This window comes from Pristiophorus japonicus, chromosome 2 (genome assembly GCF_044704955.1).
Source record: "Pristiophorus japonicus isolate sPriJap1 chromosome 2, sPriJap1.hap1, whole genome shotgun sequence".
NCBI lineage: Eukaryota > Metazoa > Chordata > Chondrichthyes > Pristiophoridae > Pristiophorus > Pristiophorus japonicus.
This window is the reverse complement of record NC_091978.1, coordinates 220,403,555-220,428,104: the sequence shown is the minus strand read 5'-3', so window position 1 is coordinate 220,428,104 and position 24,550 is coordinate 220,403,555. Positions and strand designations below refer to the sequence as shown.

The window sequence follows — 24,550 nt, the reverse complement described above, 5'->3', positions numbered from 1 at the left end:
TGCCAAATAAAAGTTCATGAGGAGCATTTGCGTTAACTTCGGCATTGCACCACACAATTTGTGCGCCGGAGCCGAAAGTTCCGGCACTAAAAACACGGCCATTCAGCGCATGCGCAAATTTTTTTTTTCTTCACGTGCTTCTGGACTGCTGTCTGAGCACAAACGCTAATGCAGAGCACAGTCGCATGCATGCGCAGTACACCCGGGACTGAATCAGCCATTTTACATTTGGATTTTGATGATGGAGGATGACGATTCAAGACATCGTGCAGGCAATTCAGCCACAAGGCTAATGAAGTTCTAGAGGGGGTTGTGGAGAGAAAATGGCAGGAATTATATCGGAGGGGTGGATCTAGTCCCCTGCCACCCATATTTAAGAGGATGTGGAGGGAAATTGCTGAGGAGGTCTCTGTCTCAGACACAGTGGTCAGGAGTGGCACACGGTGCCGAAAGAAGTTTAATGATTTTACAAGGGTCATTAGAGTGAATACAATTTTAATTCATGCACTCCTTCATTACTTCAATGATAAATCTGACACACTATTTGTTCACATGCTGTTGGTGCCTCTCAGCACTCTGTGGGTTGCCTCCTAAAATGCATGACACATAGGTAGGCTTAGTTTGGCATCCTATTTGCCATGAATGATCTTTACACATTATTAAGATTGCTTTCTGAGATCTCATAAGATGGCTCCACACTTTGACGTCCTCCTGATGAACCACGTGCAACTTCCAAGGCCATTAAACCGATGACTATATTACATTCAGACAGTATGGTATAAGTACTTTGATGATTATCTGTGCCACAAGAGCAGATGGACCCTCTTGTAAGCATTCCCATTTTCATCTTTGCAGGCCAAGAAGTCACACAATCACCGCGAGCAGGTGTGTACAGGCAGCAGTCTGCCTCAGAGCCTGCCACACATCGTCATCGAGGAGAGAGTGGCAGGCCTCGTCTCAGATCGGGCAGCTGCCACTGTGGGTGCTGACCTCAGCTGGAAACTGAGGATAAGTTCTGCACACAACCTGGGCTGGGTTGAGGCAATGTCATGTAGTGTCTCTGGACTAGGGTTGGGGCAATGTCATGCTGTGTCTCCGGACTAGGGTTGGGGCAATGTCCTGTACACTCCCTGGGCTGGGTTGAGGCAATGTCATGCAGTGTATCTGGACCAAGGTTGGGGCAATGTCATGCAGTGTCTCTGGACTAGATATAATGGAGTAGCAGTGGTCTTTCACATGAGCCTGTGCTATGTGACCTTCCTCATGTCACTCTGCCCCCTCCCCTGCTGCTAACTACTCATCTGTTGCTTTCTATTTCCAGATGACCAGCCACAGGCACAGCATCCGTCAAGGGAAATTCCACATCATTGCCATTGTCTGGAGCAGGAGGAGGAGGAAGAGGAGAATACAAATGAGCCGACTCCGGAGCAGCAAAATCCACCCCTCTCATGACGTTTCAAAGCGCAACAGCCAATTAATACTTTTGGAGTGTAGCCACTGTTGTAATGTAGGGAGAAATTGTTTCCACTGGCAGGAAGGTTGGTATCCAGAGGACACTGATTGGCAAAAGAACCAAGGGAGAGATGCGGAGAAGTTTATTACACAGCGTGTTATTATGATCTGGAATGCAGTGCCTGAAATGGTGGTGGAAGCAGATTCAATTGCAACTTTCAAAAGGAAATTGGATATATATTTGCAAAGGAAAAATTTGTAAGGCTATGGGGAAAGGGCAGGGTAGTGGGACTAATTGGATAGCTCTTTGAAAGAACCAACATAGGCATAATGGGCTGAATAGCCTCCTTCTGTGTTGTAAGATTCTGTGATTCTAACTCAATTGTGGAAAAGCAGCAATAATTTAAATACATTATTCAGATTGTTGTTACAACCAAATGGTGAAACAATAGTAATTTTGTGAAATGTATTTTCCTCAAAATTATATGACATTTATATAATGGCGTTTTTATTTAAATAAATCTGAGTCCCGTCCTTATTCAGATAAAGAAACAGTGAAATGCTATTCCATATGATAATCCTCATCAAAATGAATCCATTAACATTTCAATTTTCTGTGCAGTGCGCCTGATGTGAATATACTTTTTTTAATCAGATAATTACACCTGAAAGCAAAATATTCTAGGAAATCATAGCACTATGTTATTAAAGAGAACCAGAATCGCAGTTTAACATAGACAATGGTTTTCCTTGTTTCCTCCAACACAATGAAAAAAATCAAACCACAGATTGTGTCAGAAGTGTCAATGCTTAAATTAAAACTTGAAACAGATCATTCAATAATAATGTAGATATCCATGTTGTCAACAGTACAAATAAATACATTAAATCAATTAATATGTTTATCTAGCAATATAACTGATTGCACATGATCTTTCAAAGTGTTTTTGGTGTATTATATAATAAGCAAAGCTCAACTATTTTCTCAGAATTGAGGGGCAAAAATACTCACTAGAGAAGTTAGTAAATCAATATGAACATATGAATGCATAAAAAGAAAAGACCATCAGTCCCATTAGGTCTAACGCTATCCCACAGACCTCATGGATCATCCTCACGAGTAATGCCAGCTCCTAGAGGCGGCAAAAAACAGCTGGAAAAAAAACCAGCGGCCAATTTCAGAAAAAAACACTGAGAAATTCCTTTCTTAAGAGAATCAGTGATGCTGTAGGAGATCATGTTTGCCCAGCATCACTACACATAATTAACTAACTCCCTCTTCCTTCTTCAGTATAGGATGAAAGAAGACTGGGAGCAATTTTAACCCCTCCCAAACCAGATGGAAACCAGGCCAGGGCGGTGAGAGTTAAATATGAGTGCAGGCTTACCCATTGCATTCCTGCCTCGATCTGGTCGACTGCAATTTTAAATTTCAGACATAGCCAAAGCCAGTGGGGTCCTCTTTAAATAGGCAGATCGGGCTCCGGCAATATAACTGGGTCTGAGGCTTGAGCAGGGGAGCAACGTTGGTTTCTCCGTCAGCCCAATGGTTTCAGGAGTTGGATCTTGAACCAGAAAAGGCCCAGCAATTTTTTATATTTATTTTTAAGCTCCTCCGGGCCCCACAAGGGAAACTTGGGCTTCCCCTGCTCTGGACTTGCCTCCTTAACTTCGGACTGCAATTGCCTCCAAAGAACCTCCTGTAGATTCACCTTAGTGATGGCCACAATGGGCTTCAGAGGCACCTGATTTTTGTGATTCTGCTGGAATCATCAACTAGAGCAAATCTTCATGAATGCATTTATGATTGCCTCACACACCAATCAGCTCAATTCCTCCCTCAATATAATTTAACTAAGGATTTTTATTATGTATTTATGCTAGAAATTTTGGTTGGATGCGAATCTCTGGATTACCTCTCCAACCCGTGAAACATTTCTGCACCTACCTCCATGTGTCCAGGCTGCGGAAAGTTTGGACTGTGGGGCTCTAGGTGAATGTCAGCGTAAAGGCCCACGAATCCCAGGGACGCAGGCGGTTCGGAAGCGTCCCTGGGATCACATGGGCCCGGTCTTCCAATCACAAAGGAATCAGTCATTCACAAATGGAATTCCCTAATGACATGCAATGGAATCCCAAAATAATTAAATAATTTACACAATTCTAATACATATAAATGTTCTGAATTTTGATTTTATTCATAAGTCCATTGATACAATAACAGATACAATAAAGATTTAATTATTTGAAAAATAAATGTAAACATCTTAGTCCTGGCCAATGTTTGTATAAACTAATTTAAAGTGTTTGTGCATCATAGTTTTATTTTGAAATGTTTAATTAAAGATCTATAATAACCCTTACGCTGATGAAAGCAGACCCTATGCCTGCTTTTACCAGCTGTAAGAGTTATGTGGGCAATTGTTCAGCAGTTGTTGGCAAATAGCCCAACTCTGCGCTAGCAATACTGATTTTACGTTTTGTTTGTTTGATCTGTCAAGGCGTACCGTGACAGATCGCAAGTTCCGAGTTTCGCACAAGCACATGTGGAAACATGTTGAGCATATGCCGTTGAAGACACCATTCAAGGCCAATATATTACTTAAGTATATAAAAATGCATGCTAACTTGATAATGCTGTTTTTAGGAACCATTCACAAAGTAGAAGTGAATGTTAAACGGAGGGATTTAAAACAATATAACCACCAGCAAATGCACCTACCCATGTATTATGAAATTTAGGAGGGCGATTTTCTGATAGGCACTGGCTGGCTGACAGGCCCAACTAGCGTTAAAGGGGGCCTCACAAAATGTACCCTAATACCAACAATGAGGAAAGCTACCATGACCTCCATGGTTCTGGGCAGAATGGATTACCCTCAAAATCATGTGTCTACAATGGCAATTTCTTCTGACCTTTGGGTATAAAGCATTATGGGGAGCACACACAAGGCAAATAAAAATCAATTCATTTTCAACACAAACCTCAATTTAAAAAACAGTTTAATTTGTTCTCGAGTACATTGCACTGTTGAGCATGCATCTGTAAGCAGGAACAGTGTGGCCTGTAACACTGTAAACCGTTACCACATTGGCAGCATCATTCCTTCTCCTTTCTATTGTCAGGCTTGGCGTTTATTGTGGAGTAGCATCTTAGTGATGGGGCTAAAATTCTGGTCAGAGGTTTCTTTTGGACGAACGCCTCCGATCCAAAATTTTTTTGCGTAAGTACCTGGTGATCCCGGAGGCGCCTTAGATTCCGGTCGGAGGCCTTCTCTTCCCGTGCTTTGCAGCGTGTCCACGTCTTGGAGATACGGACGGAGAAGCTGGAGTCACGTGGGACTGGACAACCAATCACGGTGCAGGATTCTCATTGATAGTAATGGGAACTCCGTATCTCTGAGTTCCTGTTACTATCAATGAGAATACCCCCTAAAACACCCAAACACAACATAAAAAAATAAAAAAACACTTTGCATATTTAATATTAATTGAAATTAAAGTTAATTAAATGTTTTAGAAAAAAATATGTTTTTGTATTTTTTTTAAGTGTTTTAATAGGGTTTAAAATAAACTTATCTCAGTGAACAGGATTTTTAACACAAAAATGTGTTTTAAAATTTTATTTTTATATGTTTTAAAACTCTTACGTGGTAAAAGTAGGCTATGCGCAATCTTGCCCGCGTGAATGTCCTTCCTGCGGGGATGCAGAAAACCTGTCCAGAGATATCTTGACAGATCGGAAAACCGGCTTTTGCGAGGCCTCGCTGTGTCAGTACCGTACGTTGAGGCCGGGATTTCAGGGTATTAGTCAGAATATTGGATTATAAAATACGGTTGCAATTTAGTGCTTCCTGTAAGCTGTCCCACCTGGGACTACTTCACTTGAAACCGATGTAATGAGCTGGATTTTTTCAAACAGAACATGTAGCAGAGGATCCAGTTTGTAAGCAATCCGTACTGGATATACAGGAACTATTGCTACAGGCCCAGTCCTGACCAGCTGCTAAATTCCAAGATTGAGGACACCACATCTTAAAGATTTCCACTCTGGCCATATAATTCTTTTCACAAAAATGACTCAGCTGTTATAAATGAGCCAGGCAAGTACAAGACAAGTTTATATTAGAGCTAGTTTATGTGTTGAAGGTTACATTTAATAATGTAAGTGGAGATATTATGAACATTTTTATTTCATTGCAACTGAAATTGGTTTTGTGAATCAGCTTTATGGAGCTTAATTTCCAATGGGTTGGCTTTGATGCATAATATCGAGGATGCAGAGCAGTATTCATAATCTGATTTTCAACAATTTTATTTTTTCTTGTTTGTGGTACATAACCAGGAAGGAAATGGCCTCTTCAATCTTGCTACACCTTGTGAAGCAATTTCCTTTCACCAGATTGACACAGGACGAAAGAGTCATGACAGCTTCCTGAGAATCTGGCTCACACATGCATGACGATGTTTTTATGGTTGCAGGTGAGCTGCACATTGAGGGAGCAGAAGCCCTTGCAGTTCACAAACACTCCTGGGTGATGTGGGGTGCCTTGATGGCCACATTTGTGCAGTCAATGATGCCCTGAGCCTGTGGGAAGCCAGCCAAAGCTGCAGAGCCGAGCGCCCGCTCATTGACACTGGCTTCATCAATGGCAAAGTTTACCTAAGTGGCTGACCTATGAATTATGGCATTGGTCACCTGGGTGATGCATCTGTGGGCAGCCAATTTCACGATCCTACAAATGTCTGCTGCAGATCCCTGGAAGGAGCCTGAGGTGAAGAAGTTGAGAGCGGTGGTGACTTTGACAGCAACTGGTAAGGCGTGTCTGGCAGATCCTCTGGACAGAAGATCTTGTTCAAGTATGCAACAAATGTCTGCCTGAACCTTCTGACACACTGCTGCTCAGTCATGTCCAGGAAGCTCATGCTCTGCCTGTATACCCTGTGTTGAGGGTATAACCTCCGGCGCGCTGCACCCCTGTGCTGACCCCCTCTCTCCTGTGGAGCATCAGGCCGGTGAGGAGAAGGCTGCTGCTGATGCTGCTGCTGGTGTGGCTGCTCTTGTTGGTGCTGGGGCTCATCTTGGTCCGATTCTGAGGTCCAAGGTGAAACAGCTTAAGCAGCACCCATGCTGCTCTGATAGATGCCAGGTAAAGTGGAGATCAGAGGCACAATCCTCCAATGTACTGAGAGTGACTTGCAATGTGGTGAGAATTGCTTCAGAGTTTGCAGAAATCACTCTAACTCCTGAAAGCAAAATCTCAACACAAAATGGTGTGAGCCAGAGCCCTTTCCTTAGGCAAGGAAGCAGGTGTAATGTGTGAGTATTTATGTGCTTTTTCCAGCTGTGACTTAATGAACGCACCATGTCCACTGAGCTTCCGCCTGTCCTTCACAGGCAAGTTTCTCGAAGTCCGCGAATACTATGCACAACCAGTTAAAGCCCAAACCTCATGTTAAAAAGACTGTTAAGGGTCTCTCAACGAGCAGCTAACTACCTCAATGAGGTTGTCCACCTCTCCTGAACGAGTCCGTGGCACGCCCAAAAATGCGCCCTAGTTAAACGCAGAAGTCGACAGGATGACGGTGGGTTCCCGATGCACTGTCAATTTCAGAGCTTTTACTGCTGACCCGTCCCCAAACCCGCATGCAATGTGAAAATTCCGGCCTCTGTGTTGGCTCGAACATGAAAAGGGTAATTTTACGATTTGCACTTGCCGGTGGGTGATGTTCCCCTGGTGGGAGCACAGAGTTAGAAATTGATCCCTGAACAGTGAGCACTGGGTAAGATCCCTTGTGGGGTAACCAGTGTACATGGAACAAAATTCCAGAATTAGTTACTTGCAGATCAGAAGCGAAGAAAAATCATCAATTATATTATTAATAATTAAACAGTACAAAACTGCACCACTTAATCAAATACATTTCCTATGCTATAACCTCTGGAACTGTGTTTTCTGTTTTTGCCACAAACACTCACAATATCAATACCATTCAGCCCATTAACTACAGGGCTCATCTACTGCCAGGATTGTACTAGTACCTGATTTGAACACCCACCGCTGAGAGGAGTTGTACAGCAGAATTGTTCAGAAGAATCTATACAGAGGATGGAAAGTATTGTCTCCAATTCCATAACACTTTCCTGATTAATTGTGATTACAGTTTTTGAAACAATTTTTTTTTGTTAAGCTGTAGATCCTAGGAAAGTCATTCACTTTAGTGATTAGGAGCTTTTTTATGTCCATTAATGTTCTCTTTCATAAACTGTTTAAAGAACATAAGAATTAGGAACAGGAGTAGGCCATTCGGCCCCTCGAGCCTGCTCCGCCTTTCAATGAGATCATGGCTGATCTTCCACCTCAAATCCACTTTCCTGCACTGTGCCCATATCCCTTGATTCCCTTAATATCCAAAAATCTCCTCTAAGTGAAGAGGTTTCTTCTCATCTCAGCCTTAAATGGCCAACCCCTTATTCTGAGACTGTGACCTCTGGTTCTAGACCCCTCAGCCAGAGGAAATATCCTCCCTGCATCTACCTTATCAAGCCCTGTAAGAATTTTGTATGTTTCAATGAGATCACCTCTCATTCTTCTAAACTCGAGAGAATATAGGCCTAGTCTACTCAATCTCTCCTCATCGGACAATCCCCATCCCAGGAATCAGTCTGGTGAACCTTCATTGCACTCTCTGTATGACAAGTATGACAAGTATATCCTTCCTTAGGTAAGGAGACCAAAACTATACACAATATTCCAGGTGCAGTCTCACCAGGGCCATATATAATTCCAGTAAGATGTCTTTACTGTGCTTTTCTATTTTTCCTACCAAAGTGGATAACTTCACATTTCTCCATATTATATTCCATTTGCCATGCTCTTGCCCATTCACTTAGCAGGTCTATATCCCCTTGAAGCCTCTTTGCATCCACCTCACAAATTACATCCCCATCTAACTTTGTATCATCCAAATCATTGATATAAATTGTGAATAGCTGGGTCCCAAGCACCGATTCTTGTGGCATCCCACTAGTTATAGCCTGCCAACCTGAAAATTACCCGTTTATTCCTATTCTCTGTCCGTTAACCAATCCTCAATCCATGCTGCTATATTACCCCCAATCCATTAGCTCTAATTTTGTTTAATAACTTCTTGTGTGGCACCTTATCGAATGCCTTCTGAAAATCGAAATACACTACATCCACTGGTTCCCTCTTATCTATTCTATTAGTTAGAACCTCAAAAAATTCTGAACAGATTTGTCAAACATGATTTTCCTTTCAAAAATCCATGTTGACTGCCAATCCTATTATTATTTTCTAAGTGCCCTGTTACCACATCCTAGAAACATAGAAACATAGAAAATAGGTGCAGGAGTAGACCATTCGGCCCTTTGAACCTGCACCACAATTCAATAAGATCATGGCTGATCATTCACCTCAGTACTCCTTCCCTGCTTTCTCTCCATACCCCTTGATCCCTTTAGCCGTAAAGGCCATATCTAACTCCTTCTTGAATATATCCAATGAACTGGCATCAACAACTCTCTGCGGTAGAGAATTCCACAAGTTAACAACTCTCTGAGTGAAGAAGCTTCTGCTCATCTCAGTTCTAAATGGCTTACCCCTTATCCTTACACTGTGTCCCCTGGTTCTGGACTTCCCCAACATCGGGACCATTCTTCCTACATCTAACCTGTCTAGTCCCGTCAGAATTTTATATGTTTCTATGAGATTCCCTCTCATCCTTCTAAACTCCAGTGAATACAGGCCCAGTCGATCCAGTCTCTCCTCATGTGTCAGTCCTGCCATCCCGGGAATCAGTCTGGTGAACCTTCACTGCACTCCCTCAATAGCAAGAACGTCCTTCCTCAGATTAGGAGACCAAAACTGAACACAATATTCCAGGTGAGGCCTCACCAAGGCTCTGTACAACTGCAATAAGACCTCCCTGCTCCTATACTCAAATCCCCTAGCTATGAAGGCCAACATACCATTTGCCTTCTTCACCGCCTGCTGTACCTGCATGCCAATTTTCAATGACTGATGTACCATGATACCCAGGTCTCGTTGCACCTCCCCTTTTCCTAACCTGCCGCCATTCAGATAATATTCTGCCTTTGTGTTTTTGCCACCATAGTGGATAACCTCATATTTATCCACATTATACTGCATCTGCCATGCATTTGCCTACTCACCTAACCTGTCCAAGTCACCCTGCAGCCTCTTAGCATCCTCCTCACAGCTCACACTGCCACCCAGCTTAGTGTCATCTGCAAACTTGGAGATATTATACTCAATTCCTTCGTCTAAATCATTAATGTATATTGTAAATAGCTGGAGTCCCAGCACTGAGTCCTGTGGCACCCCACAAGTCACTGCCTGCCATTCTGAAAAGGACCCATTTATCCCGACTCTCTGCTTCCTGTCTGCCAACCAGTTCTCTATTCACGTCAGCACCATGTGCTTTAATTTTGCACACCAATGTCTTGTGTGGGACCTTGTCAATAGCCTTTTGAAAGTCGAAATACACCACATCCACTGGTTCTCCCTTGTCCACTCTACTAGTTACATCCTCAAAAAATTCTATAGGATTTGTCAAGCATGATTTCCCTTTCATAAATCCGTGCTGACTTGGTCCGATCCCGTCACTGCTTTCCAAATGTGCTACTATTTCATCTTTAATAATTAGTTCCAAAATTCTCCCACTACTGACGTCAGGCTAACTGGTCTGTAGCTTCCCGTTTTCTCTCTCCATCCTTTCTTAAATAGTGCGTTTATATTAGCAACCTTCCAATCTGTGGTAACCATTCTAGAATCTCTAGAATTTTGGAAGATGACAACTATTGCATCCACGATTTCTATAGCCACCTTTTTCAAAACCCTAGGATGTAGGCCATCAGGTCCAGGGGATTTATCGGCTTTCAGTCCCATTAATGTTTCCAGTACTATTATTTTACTAATACTAATTTCTTTCAGTTTCTCATTCTCGCTAGACCCTTGCTACTCCACTATTTCCAGGAGATTTTATGTGTCTTCTTCCGTGAAGACAGACACAAAGGTTTGGAAATTCACCAACCTTGCGCTCATTTTTTTTGGCAATATTGTGCCGTTTTTGCCGTAAAACGGTGATCCGATAGTTTTGCCGAAGTCTTGCGCTGGCGGTTTTGAAATACCACTGAAAAGCAGACTGCTGGCATGCAAGATGAAAAAAAGCGATATCACCGTAGTTTGGATATTCGGCGCACCCATATTCTGGGCCAAAAAAACACCTGAGGAAAACTTGCGTTGCAGCCTCAAAAACAATAGTATGTATGAAGAACTGCAAAAAATGTAAGTTAATGTTTTTATTTTTTAAATTTTTTTGCAGCAATTACTTAGATAAGGGTCTTGTAAATGTTTTGTGATTTTTTATTTTTTAGTCTTTGCAATTTTTTTTGTGTTTACCCGCTCCCAGGGCCTGTCTTTTAGCAGTAATCAGTCTTGGACTAAAGTTGCTGAAGACTGTGGTTTCCGCCTTGTATCCTCGTACAATGCCAATTTTTACTACTCACCACAATTTTAACTAAACTTATGCTTTTAAAAAATGGTGGTGTGATTAGTGGTATTTTTGGCAATAAATGCCGAAAAAATACTGCTATGGCCAAAAGACAAATTTCTAGCCCTGAGTATTTGCTTAATTTCTCTGCCATTTCCTTATTCCACATTATAATTTCTCCTATCTCAGCCTGTAAGGGACCCACATTTACTTTTGCGAATCAGTTTCCTGCACTATCCCTCGATTCCCTTAATATCCAAAAATCTATCAATCTCTATTTTGAATATAGTAAATGACTGAGCCTCCACAGCCCTCTGGGGTAGAGAATTCCAAAGATTCACCACCCTCTGAGTGAAGAAATGTCTCCTCATTCTAGACTCCCTGCCAGAGGAAACATCCTCCCTGCATCTATCCTGTCAAGCCCTGAAAGAATTTTGTATGTTTCAATGAGATCACCTCTCATTCTTCTAAACTCTCGAGAATATAGTCCTAGTCTACTCAATCTCTCCTCAGAGGACAATCCCCCTATCCCAGGAATCAGTCTGGTGAACCTTCGTTGCACTCCCTCTATGGCAGGAATTATTAAATGCCTTATTGTGTTTATATGCATCAGCTGTTCTGAAGGGTATTGGCGATGTTTAAGAGAAGTCGTGGTTTGTTGAGAAGTTTTATTGAAAAGTTATTTATTTTAAATCAATTTGTAACAAATGCTAGATTAACCCAGTTACCTTACTAGATCTAGTATACAAATAATGTAGTGAGCTGGGAGGTGGTGCACGTACTGTTGAGAACGATTTGACGAAAAATTTTCATGATAGCATTGTAGAGGTTTTGTGATAGGGCCCATTTGAAGATCACTATACTGTGCCATTTATACTAGCATATGGAGTTGCATTGCTAATTGCAACTCAGTGAGATCTTTATGATGAAGCTATAGTGAGAAAAGGCACAATACAGAGGTAAAGTACTTCCCTACAATGAGTGCAGGAAGGAAAATCAAAGGACAATTAACCACAGAATAATTTCATTCACTTAACAATAGTGTGTTGAAAAGTGCTGCAGAGGCCCGATAGCAGATCTGTTGGATACCTTTGCCAATGGAATGCTGTGGGGTGCAAAGGGAACCTAATTGATATGGGGAGAACACTTCCCAATTACACATCAAATTCTTCTTTAAAAAAGTACTTTCTTAAGCGTCATTTTCTTTCCTTGAAAATCCCCCATATTTTCTCTGCTGCTTAGAAGACAAGCAGTCAGTTTGCTCCCAGATCACTAGTCACCCACCACATACCATTTTACACTCCCCTATAAGTTGCCTTCCCCCTCACAGGTAAATACCGTATCCTGTGCTTAGTACCTCCCCACCCGGCATTACTCAGGTCACAAACTGAGTGCAATAAGGATTGAACCTACTCTGATCAGAGCTCCATTGACTGTTAGCGCTCGGGCCATCATAAATCCTCTTAAGTTTTCACCTAAAATAGTTTGGCCAACATTCCTCTCTCAACCAATAACATCAAAACTTTGATAAATTGGCTCATGCGTCTCACTGCTGTCTGTTCATCTTGCTGTGTGCAAAATGACAGTGGTGGGACATAGGATATAATCTGGCAGATTCAGATTTCCAGTTAACTCTTTAATTGATGGGTAACAAGTATTGCTGACCATGGACTCAGCAGCTATCAGTTTTGAGGTCCATGGTGTCAGCTGTGGCTCAGTTGCTTGCACTCTTGCCTCTGAGTCATAGAAACATAGAAACATAGAAAATAGGTGCAGGAGTAGGCCATTCGGCCATTCTAGCCTGCACCGCCATTCAATAAGTTCATGGCTGAACATGCAACTTCAGTACCCCATTCCTGCTTTCTCGCCATATCCCTTGATCCCCCTAGTAGTAAGGACTACATCTAACTCCTGTTTGAATATATTTAGTGAATTGGCCTCAACTACTTTCTGTGGTAGAGAATTCCACAGGTTCACCACTCTCTGGGTGAAGAAGTTTCTCCTCATCTTGGTCCTAAATGGCTTACCCCTTATCCTTAGACTGTGACCCCTGGTTCTGGACTTCCCCAACATTGGGAACATTCTTCCTGCATCTAACCTGTCGAAACCCATCAGAATTTTAAACGTTTCTATGAGGTCCCCTCTCATTCTTCTGAACTCCAGTGAATACAAGCCCAGTTGATCCAGTCTTTCTTGATAGGTCAGTCCCGCCATCCCGGGAATCAGTCTGGTAAACCTTCGCTGCACTCCCTCAATTGCAAGAATGTCCTTCCTCAGGTGAGGAGACCAAAACTGTACACAATACTCCAGGTGTGGCCTCACAACTGTAGCAACACCTACCTGCCCCTGTACTCAAATCCCCTCGCTATGAAGGCCAACATGCCATTTGCTTTCTTAACCGCCAGCTGTACTGCATGCCAACCTTCAATGACTGATGTACCATGACACCCAGGTCTCGTTGCACCTCCCCTTTTCCTAAACTGTCACCATTCAGATAATAGTCTGTCTCTCTGTTTTTACCACCAAAGTGGATAACCTCACATTTATCCACATTATACCTCATCTGCCATGCATTTGCCCATTCATGTAACCTATCCAAGTCGCTCTGCAGCCTCATAGCATCCTCCTCACAGCTCACACTGCCACCCAACTTAGTGCCATCCGCAAATTTGGAGATACTACATTTAATCCCCTCATCTAAATCATTAATGTAAGTGTAAACAGCTGGGGCCCCAACACAGAACCTTGCGGTACCCCACTAGTCACTGCCTGCCATTCTGAAAAGTACCCATTTACTCCTACTCTTTGCCTCCTGTCTGACAACCAGTTCTCAATCCATGTCAGCACACTACCCCCAATCCCATGTGCTTTAACTTTGCACATTAATCTCTTGTGTGGGACCTTGTCGAAAGCCTTCTGAAAGTCCAAATATACCACATCAACTGGTTCTCCCTTGTCCACTCTACTGGAAACATCCTCAAAAAATTCCAGAAGATTTGTCAAGCATGATTTCCCCTTCACAAATCCATGCTGACTTGGACCTATCATGTCACCCCTTTCCAAATGCGCTGCTATGACATCCTTAATAATTGATTCCATCATTTTACCCACTACCGATGTCAGGCTGACTGGTCTATAATTCCATATTTTCTCTCTCCCTCCTTTTTTAAAAAGTGGGGTTACATTGGCTACCCTCCACTCCATAGGAACTGATCCAGAGTCAATGGAATGTTGGAAAATGACTGTCAATGCATCCGCTATTTCCAAGGCCACCTCCTTAATACTCTGGAATGCAGTCCATCAGGCCCTGGGGATTTATCGGCCTTCAATCCCAGAAGGTTGTGGGTTGAAGATTCCACTCCAGCATGCTGAGCCCATAATCCAGGCTGCGATTCAGTGCAGTACTGAGAAATGCCACCTCTCAGATGAGATGCTAAACCGAGGCACTGGTTGTTCTCTCAGGAGGATGTAAAAGATGCTATGGCACTAGTTCGCAGAAGAGCAGGGGAGTTATCCTCAGTGTCCAGCCAATATTTATCCCTCATCCAACATCACTAAAATAGATTATCTGGCCATTATCTCATTGCTGTGTGGGAGCTTGCTGTGCACAAATTGGCTGCCGCATTTTCTACATTACAACAGTGACTACACTTTAGAAATAAATATACTTCATTGGCTGTAAAGTGCTTTGGGATGTCCTGAGGTTGTGAAAGGCGCTGTAAAAATGCAAGTCTTTCTTTTTGGGGAAGGGCTGAAGTGTGACTGCTGCTGTTTTTCCTTGGATGCTGCCTAACCTGCTGAGTATTTCCAGCTTTTACTGTTTTTATTTTCATATTTCCAGCATCTGCAGTACTTTATTTTTTTTTGCTCAGAAACTATTGCCTGGACAGCTTGCAAAGTCAAACCTGCAGAGCAGTTTCATGACAAATTTCTCCGTCATAGTGAATCAGGTTATTCTTTGCTAACGAAAAGGATATTTTTCTTTTGCTTGGTGGGGGGACAGCTGCAGCAAGGTAAACGGATTGAAAGTTCAAATAGCAGAGCGATAGATATAACTGAAAGCACACAAACCAATTAACATTTAATTGGACTGTCAAAGACTGGCATCCGCCATGCTCTCTTGAACCACTCCACCTTTATAAAGTTTCTAGCACCCATGAGACTGGATAAATCGGCTTACAATGTACATTATCTGAACAAGTATATATCATTGTCACTTAGCAATGACCATTAATATGCATGACTAGGTCATCAGGATGGCGCAATAATGAGACAATATTACATATCAATGTCATTAGATAGAGGCACTCCAGAAAAAGCCACATGACCTCACCATATTAATGTTTATGATAACAATATGAGGGTGATTGTCTGACAGCTGATGTTGGTAGGCAAGGTTCCCGGTCCCAGTGCAAACCAGGAAAATGTGTGCCAAGGAATGTGGCATGGTGAAGAAAGGAGCTAATGCCTAATTCACCGTATTCTAACACCAGATAATCGAGTGGTCTGACAAACTTTATCCGATACACTATGAAACCAGTCACATTTCTTACATAACAACTGGGTACAATGTACATCTTAGAAACAGGATTGTGGGTCGAATTCAAGACTTCCCAATTTGCAATTAACGATGTAAATTGGGACTTTGGCAAATATTAATATTGTCATTGAAGACTTGATTGGCAGTCTTTCTGTGTTTTAAGTTCCTCCATTTTCTCACCCTTTTCCCTGTTTGTGCCTCTCACAGACTCAGCTATTCACATGTTCTTCATTTCTTTAAAGCCTTTAACATTCAACCTTTATAAATCACTGGTTAGGCCCCAGCTGGAGAATTGTGTCCAATTCTGCACACCACACTTTAGGAAGCATGTCGAGGCCTTAGAGAGGGTGCAGAGGAGAATGGTACCAGGGATGAAAGACTTTGGTTTTGTGGAGAGACTAGAGAAGCTGGGGTTGTTCTCCTTATAACAGAGAGGATTAAGGGGAAATTTAATAGAGCTGTTCAAAATAATGAAGGGCTTTTATAGAGTAAATAAGGAGAAACTGTTTCCAATGTCAAAAGGGTTGATAACCAGAGGAAACAGATTTAAGATAATTGTAAAAAGAACCAGAGACGAGATAAGGAGAATTTTTTTACGCAGCGAGTTATGGAATGCACTGCCTGAAAGGGTGGTGGAAGCAGATTCAATAATACCTTTCAAAAGGGTATTGAATAAATACTTGAAGGGGAAAAATTTGAAGGACTATGGGGAAAGGGCAGGAGAGTGGGACTAATTCAAATAGTCGGCACAGACATGATGAGCCAATTTACCTCCTTCCATGCTCTATGATTCTATGATTCTTCCTATTGTCTGACCCAAGATGATCTTTTACACCATTTAAGAATATTCTGCTCTTTTAAGCAGATTACAGATGATTCTTATAGATGATGGTGCTTCGAGTATTTATTTGCTATTTCCCTTTCTTTATTCCCCTTTTTTCTGATTCTATGTAACCGTCTGCTCAGCTATAATTTTTCAGTTCTTCTGTCTGCACTCTCCACAGGTGCTGACTGACCTGCTGTGTGTTTCCAGCATCTTGTATTTTTGTTTCAGATTACCAGCATTTGCGGTTTACTTTACCATTTATTTGTACAGTGAGTTTATTTTCTGCAGACTCTGAGGTTAACATCAAATTATTACACTGCTGTTATCAATCCAGCATGTGGTGCTTACTCAATACTGAATCTCCATCTCCGTCATTCTCTTGAAAACTACATGGTTTGTTCATAATGATTTTGGGGAGGTCACATACCTGTTGCATGTGCTGCGAAACCTGCATGCAGCTGTGGCCTGGAGCTGGTAAAATACAAAATATGTGCAATTAGAATTAGGATATAAACTAGAAACAAATTACAGTTACTCACTATCAATTAGTTTTATGAAAATTCAAGACGTGATTGCTAAAATAGAAAAGTAATATCAAAAATAATTGGTTAATATCTATTTGAGAATGGGATTAGAGGAAATAAAAATAGATTTTGACTGACATGATCAAATAATCCAATGGTGGTTGCTGAGGCCAGTTGGGAAAGAAAGTTGTCTGTGGAGGGTCACAGGCCAAGGAATGAATCGTGAAAATGTGAGGGTGGATGATTATTCTGCAGTTTGGTTTGATTGCCTTTGGGATCAAGGAGCATTTATGCAAATTTTTCTGTTAAGTGATCAAATGGATGGGGTAGAGTCATTGTGTGGGTAGTTCATGTCCCAAATTGCTTTGTCCTTTCATGCTTTCATATGAATTTATGCCGAAATGCTGCAAAACAAATAGTGAAGGATTTGGGCTGATGATGGTCTGAAATGGCAGCTCTGGCAAAAGTGGAACTAGTACATCAAAACAACTTATTTGTAATACTTGTTTCTGATGGCTGTGAGTGGCGGGATGGTTGCATTTTGAATTCCATTGTGAGGCCGGGAATCTTTACATGCTCCAATTAATTATAATCATGTGTCCCATGGTTCAGGAAGGTCAGGGTTCAGTAAACTGAGCTGATTTTAGACACTTGTTTGGATTAATCTGAAAGAGCATAAATCTATAAAATTCATAGCTACAAAACCTGATTAAAATTGCAATTTGCTCACCAGTGTGTAGAGAAACTTAACTCACTACATAATAAGAAAGTTGCAGGCTTTCATTTTTTTTACATTCAAAGATAATGGCTCTGAATTTGCAGTCAGTATGACGGCGTATTCTCAGAGTGTGCTGTCACACCACCTTTGAAATTGACCACAAGTTTGGGATTTCTACACATGTGCTAAATCCAGAACCTGAGATCTGTCAAGTTCTGAATAGACAGATGATCTGCTCCGACTTTCAAGTCATGATTGAAATGATGTGCTGGTGAAAAGTTGAGCTAATTGCCCACCTACTGCGCTTCAATTATGCTGGAAAATGTTATGGCTGGTGCAAACTGGCGTGGGAGCCTGTTTGCACAGCGTAAGGGGAGGGGATGTCAGAATTGTACAATAATTAAAAATGAACATGTAAAAGAATCTACCAGGCAGCTGTAAAGGTTATGTTTGAGAGATGAGATCACTTTAATCAATTTTTATCTTGCAGAGTCTTCCAGTAAATGTACTTACTCCAAAGTATTCCCTGTGCTTTTAAAGCCAAGTACTGTACTTGTCAAATTAATATAGTTAGTAGCACACCGTTTAATTTACAAGTTCTTTGATGTCGAGTTGAAATGTTTCCTGATTGGTTAGTGAAAGGAGCACCTCCTCACATAATCCTAGGTTTGCAGCAGGTGAGTGTGGATTTCGCTCAGAGGTTAGCGACGCACTCCTTAGTTATGTAGCCGACTGCAAATTTAGGGCCATTGAAACTCAAACGATGTAAAAAGGTGGTTTTTATCTTGATCCAATTGAAACAATGGCCCTGAAATTCCGTTTTGGCCTTCCCGCAGGCATTTTAGAGAAAAAGTACGCACCTACCTTAAGCTGCTGCCCACGTTCGACTTTCCGATGCTGTGGCCTGAGTTGACTGCGAGTCGCAGCGCGTGCACGTCGGGACGTGCGCAGGCCTGAAGCTGGAGTCACATGGCTCTGGGCAGCCAATCAGGTAAAATATATACTCATTCATAGTAATAGGAGTTCCATAGGGTCCTAAACTCCTATTACTATGAATGAGAACCCCCCACCCCGCCCTCAACACCCAAAACAATAATAAAAAATAGCAAATATACACTACATTCATTTAAATTAAAGTTATTAATGTCTTAAAAAATATATATTTTCCCGATTTTTAAAAAAGTTAAAAAAAATAAACTTACCATTGTGGGGAGGGTTTTTAAATGATAAAATATGTTTTAATAACTTTATTTTTATATGTTTTTGTGTTTTTTTAAAACACTTGTGCCTGTAAAAGTAGGCTGTGCGCCTGCATTTTCAGGCGCAAGATTTTTGAGGACATTTGTATGCGTAAATATCGGAAATTTGCACTTACAAATGTCCTTGCTCCCGATCTGCGGAGGATCTGTCAAGTCAAAAACTTGACAGATCGGAAAAGCTGGTTTTCAGCGCATGCACATTGCGCGCCGAAAACCGGCTTTTCCGATGCCTTCCCGGGTCGGTACAAACATCAGAATTTCAGGGTCAATATAATTCAGGCCACTGCCCCAGATTTACAGTCCTCCCTAGTAGAGGCCTATTAGATCTCATGCTCTGCTATATATTACCTCCCCTATAGGAATCCATACCTCCAATTAAGTTCCCTTTAGTCTGGGCTCTCTACATCTCTGACGAAATGGCTCTTTTGAAGTTCGACTTCATCAGTTTTTCTGGCCAGATTGTAAAATGTTGTTCTGATGAGATCATTTGCTGCTTGTGTCTCCATGTGTTTTGTATCGCAGTGTCAAATTAGAGTTTTAGATTAATAGAAAGCGATGCAATTTTTTTTCATATTACCAAAGTAATATTTTTAATTTAGTGTTTGAAAACTGAGTTAACATGGAGGATTACAGCTTGAGGACAGCAGATCAAGCACCTGGATAATACTGAGTAGCTAAAAAAAATGTCAGCCAGTAATCTCTGTGTTATATTAAAATAACCATAGTTTTATCCCCTAGTGGGTGATTCTATTATCACCATGTGTTTTCCTCACCTAAGATGGGGAAAGCCTCTTAAACTTATTACCCAACCACTCTCCAGTTACAGTAATTCTAAAGAGAAAGCAGCATTTTGTAGCAGTAAATATACTTTGATGTGAAATATGCTCAGTCGTTGGAAACATGCTGAGTGAACCACAAAAAAAGTCCAATAAACTGTAATGAGTTCAAAAAGAGTGGGATAGATTTATAACAATAGTGGTGAGAACATTTTGTTTGGGCATAGTAGCCTTGAGCTTTTCATTACCATCCTTCACTTGGTCCAGAAAGTAATCTTTACCTTAGGGCCAATAATCCCCATATATCCCTCCGTGAAACAATGAGTTGTAAAATAAAGTCCATCTTAGCAAATACAGTAATTTTTGCCTTGCAAGCCAGAAATGTCCCCCTCGGCCTAAGTTCTCCGGAACTGAAAAGCTGGATGATTCTTTGAGTTGTGTGGTGATTCGTGGGTATTATCAGCCAGAAAGAAAAATAGAATGATATCATTGCAGGTTAATAAAGAACAATGCAGTATGATAAATCAAACTGGGGGATTAATCTTTTACAATATGCAGTAAGAAAATATTTGGGTGTGGGAGTCTGTGAATGGTGATATAAGTTATTGATTTATCTGCAATGGGTACAATTCAATTCACAAAATAAACAGCAATACCTACAAACTCAACATTTTTTAACCTTAGCTGTTAATCTTCTCCACACACTTCTGAATAAGTGTGGCATTTTTGATGTTTGTATTGGATTTCTAAAAGTGGAGCTATACTGAAACAGTATGAGGTTTTTTGATCAGGTTTTACCTTCAGCAGAGCAGAAAAGTGGGACTAATTGAGTAGGTCTTTCAAAGAGCTGGCACAGGCACGCTAGACCAAATGGCCTCCTTCTGGGCTGTAAGATTCTATGGCCCCAATATTTATGGGGAGATGGGGGGGCGGGGGTGGGTGGGGTGTAGAGGCGCGGAAATAACGGGAAGGAGGGGTTCCTGCCGAATGTAATGGCAAGATTGCATTATCATTTATTGAATCTGTTTCCTGCCCCGTAGGATAGCTGACAGCTGAGCGGGAAAGGGAAAACCAGTGGGGGGCCAGTGAGGACTATTCCAACAATCGAAGATCATGGGAGGGGGTGGGATGGGAGGGCAGGGGAGAGCGTGGGAGAGGTGGGAGGGCAGAGGAAGTGTGGGGGAATTCTGAATGTCACATCGAGGAGGAAGGGAGAGAGGGAGGTCATGGGTTGGTGGAGGGCAAAGGGGATTGTGGGGGAGGGCATGGTGGGGGAGAGACTGGGGGAGAGGGGCAGGGGAAGGGTTCTGAGTGTCACATCGAGGAGGGAGGGAGGGAGGGAAATCATTTGTTGGTGGAAGGCGGGGGGAGCAAGGGGGGTCGTGGTGGGGGTGTCGGGGGGGTTGGGCGGGGGTCGGGTATGGGGGTAGGCGAGGGAGGGAGCGAGATCATGGAGAGCCAGTTGATTTTGGGGATGGAGAGATTGTGGCAGAAGGTTAAAATTCTCCCTTATAATGCTATAAATTTAACATTAATATATGATCTAATCATTAATATTATCCTTTTATGTAATGGGACACACTTCATTTTTCCAAAGCTCCATGATAGCATGGTTGCCATTTCATAGCAAAAGTTAGCACCAATTAAAGAAATTAATTTAAATAATTTTGCAATATAGGTTCACTCTTTCCTCCTGTCCCTCTAGCACTGGAGTAGAATGACTATAATTTGTGCTTGGTGTTTTAGTGACCTATCCTTCCCACATTACAACAGTGACTACACTCCAAAAGTACTTAATTGGCTGTAAAGCGCTTTGAGACGTCCGAAGGTCGTGAAAGGTGCTATATAAATGCAAGACATTTTTTTCTTATCTGCCCATCTCCCATTTTACATTTAAGGGTTGTTAATGACTGGAGGCACTTAGAACCCCAGTCTTATCTGGATCAAGTATCTATAATTTCTTATTTTTATTACAAGAATGGCAATATGTTGATCGGCTTACATATTTCCATACAGATTCTTTCAATGTCACCAGTCTGAAGGAAAGCAAAAATAAAAATCAATAGCTTTGGTGGTGTTTGGATGCAACAATAACAAACATTTTGCTTGTCCCAATACTCCTCCATTATGGTATGATCCCAGCAATAGGAGAGGAGGAAAGATTGCATTGTGAACTTAAGCAACATATGCCCAAACAGAAATATCTGAGGCTGGCTCAAAATTGGGCCACAGACCTCATCTAACTATGAGTTACCTGTGGAGACACAGCGAGGGCCAGCAGCTTACCAGTAATACTTGGATAAAGCCTGAGGCCTAATTTTGGCCTAGCCTTTGCCCCCTGTGTTCGGGCATGCACTGCGCAAGCAGATACGAGTCAGGGCCCGAAAATTACTGACCAGGAACCCATTTTCGAATTGACTATTCAAAATCAACAACGAGAACAACGACCTGCACTTAAACACAATCTTTAGTACAGAAAAAATGTTCCAAAGGCACTTTGCAGAGGTGTAAGGAAAACAAATGGATGGTGATCCAAAGGAAGTTAATTGATCTTGGTCAAAGTGGTGGGTTTTAAGAAGATTTTATTGCCCATTCCTACTTGCCCTCAAGAAGGTGGTGGTGAGCCGCCTTCTTCAATGGCTGCAGTCTGTGTGGTGAAGGTACTCCGCACAGTGCTGTTAGGGAGAGAGTTCACAGCAACTATGAAGGAAAGGTGACATATTTCCAAGTCAGGATGTTGTGTGACTTGGAGGGGAACTTGCAGGTGATGTGATTGCTGTCCTTGTCCTTCTAGGTGGTAGAGATTGCAGGTTTGGGAGGTACTGTCGAAGAAGCCTTGGGGAGTTGCTGCAGTGCATCTTGCAGATGGTGCACACTGCAGCCACGGTGTACCAGAGGTGGAGGGAGTGAATGTTTAAGATGGTGAACCGGGTGCCAATCAAGTGGGCTGCTTTGTCCTGGATGGTGTCGAGTTTCTTGAGTGTTGCTGGAGCTCATCTTGGTCAAAGTGGTGGGTTTTGTCCATTCCTACTTGCTCTCGAGAAGAAGTTTGGTGAAGGTACTCCAACAGTGCTGTTAGGGAGGCGGTTCCCAGCAAGTGGAGAGTATTCCATCACAGTACTGACTTGTGCCTTGTAGATGGTGGAAAGGCTCTGGGGAATAAGGAGGTGAGACATTTGCTGAGTAATACCCAGCCTCTGACCTGCTCTTGTAGCCACAGTATTTGTGTGGATGGTCCAGTAAAGTTTCTGGTTAATGGTGACCCCCAGAATGTTGATGGTGGGGGATCTGGTGATGGTAATGCCATTGGATGTCATGGGGCAGTGGTTAGACTCACTTTTGTTGGAGATCGTCATTGCCTGGCACTTGTGTGGCGCGAATGTTACTTGTCCCTTATCAGCCCAAGCCTGGATATTGTCAGATCTTGCTGCAGGTGGGCTTGCACATTTTTAAAATTAATTTACATCATGGTCAATGGCAAGAACAGCATTTATTGCCCATCCTTAGTTACCCTTGAGAAGGTGGTGATGAGCTGCAAACTTGAAAGGCTGCAGTCCTGGTGGTGAAAGTACTCCCACAGTGACATTGTTGTAGTGGTTTGGTACAACTGAGTAGCCTAGTAGGCCATTTTAGAAGGCAGTTAAAAGTCAACCACATTGCTGGGGGATCTGGAGTCACATATAGGCCAGACCAGGTAAGGATGACAGATTTCCTTCCCTAAAGGACAGTAATGAACCAGATGTTTTTTTTAATAACAAACCGGTAGATTCATGGTCACCATTACTGATACTAGCTTTTATATTCCAGATTTATTTAATTAACTGTATTTAAATAACCCAGCTACCATAGACAGGAGCAGCCAGCGGCAGTCGGAGAGGCCAGCTGGTGCAGGGGCAGAAGGTAAACAAAGAAGTAAAAAGAAATCAAAGTGTGACATCACAGCCAAGCGGGTAAGTGATTGGCTGGTGGATTGGTGAGTATTTGAGCTTTTTCTTCTTTTCTTATTAGTAGGAAACCTTTGGCATTGTTGACAAATTAAGTTAATCTAAGGGTTAAGTCATGGCAGGAGAGCCCAGACCCATGTCATATTCCTCCTGTGCTATGTGGGAAGTCAGGGACGCTACCAGTGTCCCTGACTACTATGAGTGCAGGAAGTGTGTCCAGCTGCAGTTCCTGACAGACCGCATTGCAGCACTAGGGCTGCGCATGGATTCACTCTGGAGCATCCGCGATGCTGAGGCTGTCGTGAATAGCACATTTAGTGAGTTGGTCACACCGCAGGTAAAGGTTACTCAGGCAGATAGGGAATGAGTGACCATTAGGCAGAGCAGTGGAAAGAAGGTAGTGCAGGGGTCCCCTGCGGTCATCTTTCTCCAAAACAGATACACTGTTTTGGGTACTGTTGGGGGAGATGATTCATCAGGAGACGGCAACAGCAGCCAAGTTCATGAAACCATGGATGGCTCTGCTGCACAGAAGGCAGGAAAAAGAGTGGGAGAGCTATAGTGATAGGGGATTCTATTGTAAGGGGAACAGATTGGCAATTCTGAGGCTGCAAACGAGACTCCAGGATGATATGTTGCCTCCCTGGTGCAAGGGTCAAGGATGTCTCGGAGCGGCTGCAGCGCATTCTGGAGGGGGAGGGGGAACAGGCAGCTGTCGTGGTACATGTAGGTACCAACGACATAGGTAAAAAATAGGATGAGGTCCGACAAGCTGAATTTAGGGAGCTAGGAGTTAAATTAAAAAAGCAGGACCTCAAAGGTAGTAATCTCAGAATTGCTAACAGTGCCACGTGCTAGTCAGAGTAGGGATTGTAGGATAGTTCAGATTAATACATGGCTGGAGGAATGATGCAAGGAGGAGGGATTCAAATTCCTGGGGCATTGGAACCTGTTCTGGGAGAGGTGGGACCAGT

At 42.4% G+C, this 24,550-nt stretch overlaps 1 protein-coding gene across 1 annotated transcript in view; it reads right to left on the bottom strand.

The window, feature by feature from the left end:
- LOC139233167 (cytokine-dependent hematopoietic cell linker-like) overlaps nt 1-24,550 on the bottom strand; it is a 190,060-nt gene that overhangs the window by 104,911 nt on the left and 60,599 nt on the right. The window contains exon 4 of the mRNA XM_070863766.1: nt 16,783-16,826. Coding sequence (XP_070719867.1) covers nt 16,783-16,826 — 44 coding nt within the window. The remainder of the gene's footprint in view (nt 1-16,782; nt 16,827-24,550) is intronic.